This window comes from Orycteropus afer, unplaced genomic scaffold (genome assembly GCF_000298275.1).
Source record: "Orycteropus afer afer isolate SDZICR_OR568_19922 unplaced genomic scaffold, OryAfe1.0 scaffold00416, whole genome shotgun sequence".
In the NCBI taxonomy this organism is placed as follows: Eukaryota; Metazoa; Chordata; class Mammalia; order Tubulidentata; family Orycteropodidae; genus Orycteropus; species Orycteropus afer.
Window position 1 is genome coordinate 2,562,756 of NW_006922003.1, and position 10,645 is coordinate 2,573,400.

The 10,645-nt window shown below is 38.0% G+C and overlaps 2 protein-coding genes across 2 annotated transcripts in view; one reads left to right on the plus strand and one right to left on the minus strand.

Annotated features, from left to right (window-relative positions):
- Positions 1-1,801, minus strand: part of CUNH12orf50 (chromosome unknown C12orf50 homolog) — a 59,187-nt gene extending 57,386 nt beyond the window's left edge. Inside the window, exon 1 of the mRNA XM_042782693.1 lies at positions 1,748-1,801. Coding sequence (XP_042638627.1) covers positions 1,748-1,801 — 54 coding nt within the window. The remainder of the gene's footprint in view (positions 1-1,747) is intronic.
- Positions 1,802-5,561: 3,760 nt separating this feature from the next.
- The window catches only part of CUNH12orf29 (chromosome unknown C12orf29 homolog), a 22,644-nt gene continuing 17,560 nt past the window's right edge, over positions 5,562-10,645 (plus strand). Inside the window, 2 exon segments of the mRNA XM_007953811.1 lie at positions 5,562-5,651; positions 9,700-9,817. Coding sequence (XP_007952002.1) covers positions 5,562-5,651; positions 9,700-9,817 — 208 coding nt within the window.

The following is a 10,645-nucleotide window of genomic DNA, read 5'->3' on the forward strand; positions in this document are numbered from 1 at the left end:
AAAATAACGATTAAATATAGTACAACATACCCTAATTCACTGATAAAAGACTACTTTTATCATCCCTTCTGGCTCACTAAGGTTAAAACCACGAGACTAGTCATATGCATAGATCCACAGTTGGGAAAACTGCTTTTGGGAAGTGAGGTGGGTAACATACAATAAAAATATTCCATTAAATTCTTCTGTCTTTTGACACATGCTCCATCATTGTTCCTGATCTTTTAGCCACCCTCCTTCACTCCTATCTCCAAAGAGCTCTGATGGTACAGTGGTTAAGATATTTGGCTGCTAATCAAGAGGTCAGTGGTTCAAACCCCCCAGCTGCTCTATGGGAGACTCAGCAGCTGCTCTGCGGGAGATAGATGAGGCAGTCTGCTTTTGTAAAGATGAACACCCTTGGAAACCCTATGGGGGTTGCTCTGAGTTGGAATCAACTCAGTGGCAATGAGTTTGGTTTGGACTCCCATCTTCACTCCCTCCCCTTTTTAAGTGGTTCTGTGCATCTCAAAGAACAGAGTTATGGGCAGGAGATTTGATGTCACATAAACCAGCATTCAAAGTCTCTGGCTCCATTACTTGCCTGTAGTTACAAAGTTAACACATTACTCAACCTGTGACTGTTTCCTCCTGTAAGAAGGATGTTAAAGAAGGAATAAAATACCCTCCTTACTAGATTGTTGTGTGAATTATGTGAGATAAGATATTGTAATTTCTATTATTATTCTTTAGTCATTCACTCATTTATTGAGAACCTATTACTCATGTTAGTCACTGTGCTAAGTACTTGGGGAGACAGTAGTGTGAAACAGACTAAACTCTCTGCCCACATAGAATATAACTTCCATTATTATTTATATCAGGGTTTAGGGAGCTCTGGTGGTATAGTGCCTAAGGTATTTTACTGCTAACCAGAAGGCTGGCAGTTCAAACCCACCAGCCACTATTAGGGTTCAGTCTTAAAGTAACAGGTAATAGAAGTGGATCAATTTCCTGTGGTCAAGAGATTGACTTCATTCAGCTTTCCCAGCAAAGATGAAACATTTTAAATAAGACATATTGAGTTCACTCCACCATAAGTAGGAAGGTCCAATCAAACAGTTTCTATATGTATGTGGTTTCATTAATCCCAACCCCTTGGATTACTTTAACATATTTTTTCCTATTGAACTTTATAAATTTTAATTAATATCTGTAATTAGACCAATTTGTTTATATGACTTCTTTTCCTTTTTCCATGACATTTAAATAATTGGAGTTTCTTAGAAAGACTTTTGACAGGGAAAAATTCAGTAATTAGGCTAATGAATTTCAAATAGAGGATCAATTAGATTAACCTAAATTTGATAGTGACTTGAAGTCAACTATTTGAATTTATATGGTGGGAATCACATTAACCAAAAAAGTATGATGTGTATTATAATGTTTCAGTATTAGGGATTTTATGTCTCAAAGAATTATAATATAGGCAAAAGTGCCACATATCAATTAAAAAGCTATCGGCATCGAACTAGCACAGGTAAGGGCAGTTTCAGACGAATCACAAGTTTCTATCATCCAAATTTTCCTTAGAGATATTCAATATATCAAAAACACATGAAACGCTTTTACTCCAGACTTTAAGTACATAAAATATTTTAAGGGGAATTCACTCATTTCAATTCAACAGTGCAGATTACTGCTTTTCTCTCTTCATTCTACCAAAAACTTTAAGCATGTGAAGTACTGTAAATTGTACAATATTTACCTTCATGCATGTGGAATTAAAAAAGAAATAGCAGTCATTCCCAACTTCTGCCATTTTCAACTCTCTTGCTGCTAATCCAATGTTTATATATTTAAATATATATAGGAATTGCAGAAATACAAATACAAGAACTATCAGTGTGTAAGGGAGGAAAAGGCTTCTTTTCCAGTCTTTCAGGCTATCAGTAATAATCCTTTAAAACTGACCTCCTGTTGACAGCATATTACACATTAGATAATTCTTAAAGAAATTTAAATTAGAAGATACCTTCTCTAGCTTTGCAGAAATGTTGAAAGTGGTTGCTAGTAAGCACAAACTCAAACTTCCAGAATTTTCCTCACTGTTACCTAATCCATTGTTTGCTCATCATAAATGACCTCACACGTAACTGTCAGCCAGTTTCAGTTTAGTGTACGGTTTTTCCCTTACTCTCAATTGTAGCATATTAACCAAAAAGGCTAATAAAAATAAAATAGCATATTTTGTCTGCCAATGTTTTGACTGAATTTGGAACATAAACTAGTTCAAACTTAAATAATTAAAAAGTAATATTTCACATGTAAATAACTTTTTAAACTCTAATTCTATATAGAGTTTGGAAACAAAACTAATGTCCATATTTCAAGATAACAGAACATTATTTAAATATATACTTGCTTCTATCCACTGATTTTGGGGAAAATTCATATTCAGATCACCATATAGTAATAGATGCATAAAAGAAATTGGACTACTTATGTATCTTGTAGCTACATCCCATATATTTTCCACCCATCATAAAAGGAGGAAACTCTTTCAATGACATTAAGTTTGTAGGGTGCTAGCAAATTTTAAGAATTTGCTGAAAACAGAATAAAATACTGATTCCTACAACAAGACATTTGTCAGTTATTGAGGTATTCATCCTAGTACCTTTACTAAAAGAATTAGAACCTACAGAAATTAATAAAACTATTCATAGAAGCTGACTTAAAAGATGCTATGGAGATGAAAATACTACATAAAAACACATTTTTAAATTGGGATGTATTTTAAATGGAAATTTAAAAAGATCAAGACATGGATTCTCACATTGATAAACTAAGATAGTGGGAGTAAAATTCTGAATAGAATGCTTTATAAAAGACAAAATCTAAAAAAATAAACTATTTTAGAAGAGTTGGTCTATAATTCTTCTAAAAATAGAGAAGAACTTGGCAGTACTGGAAGTAAATAAAGAATAGAAAATAAAGATCTGACAAAATCTTTGAAAATATTAGAAAAGATATATAGAAAAGTATAATATCATGACTTTTGTTTTGCCCTACATTCTAACTCTAAAGCAACAAAGTACCTATCTTAAGCCTATGGGCTATTGGGAGAAACAACCCTAAGGAATATTTTCAAATAGTTTATGACTTCAAATAAATTCCCTGTCCACCTAGGAACTTGTGGCTCCAATGGACTGTTTTAAAATACTGCTATCAAATACCATTACTGTGTGATTACATGTAACATCATGACTAAAACTATTGTGAGAATCTACAGTATACTTAGGGAAAAGACTGAAAAAATGTCTTTATCTCATGTAGTTATGTGTGAACAGTTATTTTCCATTAAAAATCAAACTCACTGCCCCCAGTTGGTTCTGACTCATAGCGATACCTCTTGGGTTTCCAAGGCGGTATCTGAAGTAGACTGCCAGTCTTCCTTCTGAGGAGTGGCTGGTCGAATGCCTTAGGCACTACGCCACCAGACCAAATCTAAGTGGGGAACTAGTTTTGTCATTGCAGAGAAGAGTAAATAGATCCGTATATCCTGGTAGTCATTGGAATACTGGGAGCCCTAATTTCTTGTGTTTTCTTCCTTCCTTCCTCTCTTCCTCCTATTTTCTTTTCCCTTTCCTTACCTTTTCTCTCTTCTCTTCTTTCCTGTTGAGAAATTCAATCCAGTCTTTCAGGGAAAGCTATTACTCTGTCCTGAAGAGTGATGGGAAATTTGCTGACTTAACTGGGGTAGGTTTGAAAATTTTGTAAGTACATTATGTTGGCCAAAGCAGACGCTTGAGTTTCTTCATGTCTGGTCCACCATGCCAGAACATTGATACATCAGAGAAGAGAGTCTTTTAGTTTGTAATCCTACAATGCCACTTTACATACTGGAACTGTAGTACTTGCTCATTGGCCCTTCAAGTTTGAGACAATCAAGCAATATCTGGCAGAGAGAAGTCCAGTTTATAAGGGTGGATTGGTACTAATTCATCTCTCCTTACTTGAACAACTCTGTCAGAGTCCTTGCTCCAGGCACTGAGGAAACTTCCTGTGGAGAGACTGTTGCCTTGCTGCTACTATTTAAAGAGCAAGTGGAATGATATGGAAGATAAGCCTTTCTCAGCAATGACAGAAGGTTCTATAGCTGTTTGGGAAATAATTGACAGTTGTAGCAGTTACTTAATCGTTGCCTCCTAGAGACCCATGAATCCAGTTGCATTTCAGGATTCCTCTGGAAGAACAAAGTCACAGGTGGTTAACAACAAAATGATTAGAAATTTCTTGTCCCAGTAGCTCATAGCCAGCATCAGGTGTTTTATTTACTTTTATTATTTTGGCTTTTTTGATTTGTTTTGTTTTCCTGTGGGAAAATTAAAGATAAAAGTAAACACTTTGAAATGGCAAATCTCTTCCTCCCTTCTTCCCCACTGAATACAGCAAAGAACAATAAACTTATTTAGGAGTTATTTTATTCTTTAGAAACTTTCTTATTATTAGCTACCTCCAGGTGAGATATATTTTTTGAGTTTTTCCAAGGGCTAATTCAGTAAAATGCTGCACAGCTGGAGAATTGCAAATAAGAAAATGAGAGAAATAAGACTCAGGCCTTAGTCCAAGTACATTAAGCATGAAAATAAAATCAAATCTACCTTACAACTTTAGGCTGAGGACTATAAGATGCAATGATATAGAAAGCCCACTTTTATTAAATATTCATTTTATGTAGTCATTTATCAATTACCCTCCAATATTCCTTGAGCAATGCAACTAAATAAAGCCCTTGTTGAGCTGTGTAGTTAACTGAGTATAACTCCTGCCAGTTGGACTCTGTTGGAGCTCACATTTAAGATAAATGGGATCCTTATTAAAAGATTGGGGTTGAAATCTGGTTATTGGTATTGGTTTGGTTCTGAATTAGTCTAAGGCTAACTAATCCTTGTGCACACTCGGCAAAGACTATCAGAACTGATCTCCATACTGTTACGCTGCATAATGAGTACTCCAAACGGAAACTTTTAAAACTTATGTTTTTGGTCACACGTGTTTTACATGGCGCGATTTCATTCCTCCCAGCGAATTTCTTTCTTTCTTTTGGGAATATTTCTAAACTCCTATAACAGTCCCCCAGCAAGTCATTAAAAAAAGAACAGAAAAGTAGGTTTCCTCAGAATGGCGTTAAATCACCATCTGAAATAATTTATCACTTACAACTTGACATTATTTAATTTTCAAAAACATCGTCGGTTACTACGGGTGGCGAAGTACACAATCCCTGGAAACGGATTTCTGTTTTTCCTTGGTTATCAGAACTATCAGCAACGCACGTGGGCGTGCCGCCGGGGCGCCTCGATCCCCTCCCAGCACTTCAACTCCCAGAAGGCTCCGCGGCCTAGTGGCCGCTTCCGGGTGCACCTCCCCGCCTCTCGGTTCGGGTTGGGCAACGGGAGGAACAGACACCGCCCCCGGCACGGATCTTACGTACTCCGGGTAGCGAGGCTCGCTGCTGAGGTGTTTCGGCCGGCTGGGAAAGAGGCTCTTTAGTCGCAGTGCCTTTCGGGCCCACCATGAGGCGCCTTGGCTCAGTGCAGCGGAAAATGCCGTGTGTGTTTGTGACGGAGGTAAAAGAGGAGCCCTCCGCCAAAAGGGAACATCAGGTACTGAGGAGCGCTGGGCTGGGCGGGTTGGCCGCGCGTGGGCTGCTCCCTGTGGCGCTGGCTCCTTTTGAACCCAGCGAGGACGCTTGGCTGCTGCACCAAAACCGCTTGCCCGGCGCGTTGGAGCTGATCTGCATATAGGCCGGGGGTGTTTCTCTGTGGAGAACTGAAAACGTGTCCCCACATTTTGAGTTGGGTTCTTCTGCCTTTTTCTTTATAAGGAAGGGTAGGTGCCAAGGTATGTTTTTGATCAGGCGATTCAAACTTGATCTCTTATGGAAATTGAAAACCCACATACTAAATAGTGTTCCTTTCCCGAGTGTTTTCAGGTTAGCACGTTTTGGGAAACTCCGTAAGTATTCAGATAGAATTCCTGCAGTCCGACATTTACTAGTTTTTTAAGAGGGTGGTCACAAATTGGAGATGTTAGAACATTTCCTTTACCCGTTCTAACCGGGGACTCGATGGCCGAAGAAAACCAAACCAAACTAAACCCACTGCCCTACAGTTGATTCTGGCTCTGTAGGCAGAGGAGAACTGTCCCAAAGGGTTTCCAAGGCTGTACATCTTTAGCCAAGCAGACTGCATCATTTTTCTTCCACGCAGCTGCTAGCTCGTTTGAACCACCGACCTTTTGGTAGCGGTGAAATGCATACCTTCAGAGCTCCTATGGCTTAATTAGGGTGCCGCTAAAGATTAGACCCCGTGTATATTGTTACCAGTAATTACCCACTTGATTCTAATTTTGGTGTTCCAGTTTCAAGATTTTCGCCGTAGCACTGTGTTTTACACAGTAGGGCGTCAGTAAATGCTATCTAAAGAACAGTAGCACGAATCAGGATAATTTTTTAATATTAAGATATGATATAGTAAGGACCAGAATCCCTGGATCAATTGGATACTTCCAGCTGATTATACAAAATGATTATGTCCCCACCCCCAATCCATCAGTGACACTGGCTTTCTCTGTGTCTTCCTAACTAAAAGACCATTAACCTCCTGTTACCTCCTTATTCCCAGCTTGTGGACCTGATACACGGTAGGCATTGGGTAAATACTTGTTAAATTAAAGCAAGAACCTCAGGTATTTCATGCCTGTTTTTACTTCCTCAAGTTATCATGTTTATTTTGTAACATGTGCCCTTTTCATCTTTTCTACTATCATCACTGTTATTACCTAACTAGCCTTATGCTTGCCACAAAGAAAGATCATCCCACGTTATTCCCTAGTCAGAATCCCACAATTACTCGTCATTGTCCAAAGCATTTTTTTTTCCTTTTGGAAAAAATAAAAAAAAAAGCCCTAACAAACGTAATCCATACAACACAATCTCATCTGGTTATAGTGATTTACTCTAGCTGTGATTCCCAACTTTGTGTGCTGAGGGTGAGTGGTGCAATCTGTAAAGTACTCTCAACCAGGAAAAAGTAGCCCTTATACCTCCAAAGCTAAGAATAAGTTATAGTTTGTAGTATAACATCCATTTTCTTAACTGTGTTTCAAGGCCTGCCATTAATCAGGCCCAGTCCACTACCTAATTTTATTACTTAAAGTGAAGTCTTCATTCTAGCAAAGTCTGTTCTGTCCTGTGAACATACATACCAGGCATTGTCCTGTGTCTGTACTTTTGCTCAGGCAGGTCACTGGATTATCTGTATTTTTAATATTTTGAGTGCTACCTTCTTCATGCAGTCTTTGATCAACTCAGCCATGTTGGTTATCTCCCTTAACCAAAAATTTTAGAGGACCACCCAAGTGATATTTACTACATATTTTTATACACATATACCTTGTTTTCCACTTATAGTTTAAACTTTTTGATAACAAGTAGAGAACTGTGTGTACCCCAAATGCATTATGCGGCCCTTTGAGCATGTCACAAGCAAGAAAAGAGTGGTAGAGAATTGATTCTTGTGGAAAGAGTATTTGTGCTGATTAAGCGCTTCATGGGCAAAGTAATCTGCCTGGGATGTTTGGTAAAACATCTGGCACCTGGCCCAGCTAGCAAAGAGTAATTGATACTCAGGTCATAAATTAGTGATAAATTCCCCATACAATTTTTATCTTCAAAGTATTAAGTTAGTACTAGAATGGGTCTAATTTTTCAAGTTTACCCCCACTCTCTTGAATTATCAAGGGGCCTCTTTTATTGAGATATTTACATGGTTCATTCCTTTATTTTAAATCTGCTCAGATGTTGCCTCCTCAAAGAGGGTACCTCTGTGTCCCCTCTCTAAAACATATGTTGTTGTTGTTATGTACCGTGGAGTCGGACCTGACTCATAGCAACCCCTCCTTGGGTTTCCGAGGCAGTATCACTATGGAAGTAGATTGCCCAGCCTTCCTTCCGAGGAGGGGCTGGTGGGTTGAACCATCAGCCTTCTGGTTAGCAGTCAGGTGCCTTAAGCACTATGCTTTCGGAGCTCCTCGAAAACATATACCACCCTTCTTTTTTTTTCTCTAACCCATTTTTCTTGGCACTCACATCATATTTTGCCTTTAGTTGTTATCTTCCTCACTAAAATACACCCTTCTCAGTCACCTCTATATTCCCTGTGCCAAGAACAATGCTTTACCCATGTTGTTGTTGTTATGTGCCGTTCAGTCAGACCCGACTCATAGCGAACCCTCCTTGGGTTTCTGAGGCAGTATCACTACGGAAGTAGATTGCCCCATCTTCCTTCCGAGGAGTGGTTCAAACCCACCAGCCTTCTGGTTAGTAGTCAGATGCCTTAGGCACTATGCTACCAGAGTTCCCACTTTACCCATAACAGACATTTTCTAAATAATTGTCAAGCAAATGGTTCAACATATTGAACACTTACTGAATGCCGTGTTGTGTGCAAGAGATGCTTAGGGCATGGCACCTGGTATCAAGCTAATTTTGGAGAACTCTTGTACTCCTACATTGTTCTTAGGTGCTGTTGTGTGGGTTCCAACTCATAGTGAGCCTGTGTACAGCAGAACAAAACACTGCCCAGTCCTGTGCAGTCCTTACAGTTGGTACTGTGCTTGAGCCCATTGTTGTAGCCACTGTGTAAGTCTATCTCATTGAGGGTCTTCCCCTTTTTCATTGACCCTCTGCTTTACCATGCATAATGATCTTCTCCAGGGACTGTTCCCTACTTATCACATAATATGTCCAAATTACAGGAATCAAAGTCTTGCCATCTTCGCTTCTAGAGAGCATTTTTGTCTGTACTTTTTCCAAGACAGATTTGTTCATTCTTCTACCAGTAGGTCTTCTGTTCTTCAACGAATACATTCAGTATTCCTTGCCAACACCGCAATTCAAATCCATCAGTAATTCTTTGGTCCTTCTTATTCATTGTTCAGCTTTCACATGCATATGAGACAAGTGAAATACCATGTTTTCAAAGTGAATCTTTGCTCCTATCCCTTTAAAAAGTGCTTTTGCAGCACATTTGTCTAATGCAGTATGTCCTTTAATTTCTTGACTACTGCTTTGATTGTGGATCCAAGTGAGTGCCAAGAAAAATGGGTTAGTAAAATTAAGTACTTGACAACTTCATTCTGTTTATCAAATGTTGCTCATTTGTCCATTTGTGAAGATTTTTGTTTTCTTTATGTTGAAGTATAATCCATACTGAAGGCTGTACTCTTTGATCTCTTATCAGTAAGTGCTATAAGTCTTCTTCACTTTCTGCAAGCAAGGTTGTATTATCTGCATATCACAGGTTGTCAATGACGTGACCCTGCTGGTATTTGAAATACTGGTTGCAATGCTTCCAGCATCACAGCAACTCTCAAGTCATCACAGTGTGACAAACTGACAGACAAGTGGTATACTCTTAAAGTACAAGCATATAAATAATTACAGAGCTGTGTGGAAAAACAAGTATTGCTAGAATAGCATAGAAGGGAGAGAGGTTCAGGAGAACCTCACAAGCAGTTTTTCAAACTTTTAATTGGATGAAGAAGAGATCATCCCTTAGAACTAATAAAATTGAAAAGATTCCAAGTGAGAGTATGTGCAAAGGCATAGAGGCTGTCTGTCTTAAACCAGTTTTCTTTCTTTCTTTTAAGCCATTTAAAGTTTTGGCAACTGAAACTATAAATCACAAGGCATTAGATGCGGATATATATAGTGCAATTCCAACAGAAAAAGTGGATGGGACATGTTGTTACGTTTCTACCTACAAAGGTAAAATAAAATGAATGTTTTATTGTAAATATTACTTTAAAAAAAAAAATCATTTTACAAACCATATAAATCTGAAATAGGGTATTTGTTCTTCATAAACCCTTGGATGAAACCTAAGTATAATAGCAAAATAATAATGTCAAAATTGTGACATTTATTGTTTATATAATTTTTTCTTTTGAGGAAGAAAGGAAGGTAACATTTATTTGATGCTCATTAAAGGTTGTGCAATATGATAAATGTGCCTGATGAAAATAGACACATTCTTAGTATCAGGAAATCTCTTTTGAAATGCTTTAAAAAAAAAAAAAATGTTTACTGGTATGAAGAACAAAGGTCCATTTGACCAGAAATGACAGAATCTATTTTTAATCAGCTTCATATTATTTATTTGAGTGGTTAATAAGTAAATATAGAATGTCTAGATGAAGTATAACAATTTTAAAATAAACTTCTGATTTATATATTGAGGGAAGTGTAAAAATTTTAAAGGCTATTAAGATGATTCAAATGCGTTAACTTTTGCATGAGTATGCATACTGGTAGCAGATAAACAGGATTGGATTGCTAAAGACTCACAAAATCCAAAATGATACTGTTGACAAATCCATAGTTTATTAAGAAAAAGGATGCACAGTGTAGTAAGGGCATTATAGTAGGATATACACCTCACAGAAAGGGGTCTGGAGAGGCCTGGTGCAAGTTCCTTTTGTCCTCCCTATATAAGGCTCTAGGAGGAGCTCTGGTAGCATAGTGGCTAAGACACTTGCCTGCTAACCAGACGGCTGGCGGTTCAAACCCACCAGCCACTCCTTGGAAGGAAGGTTG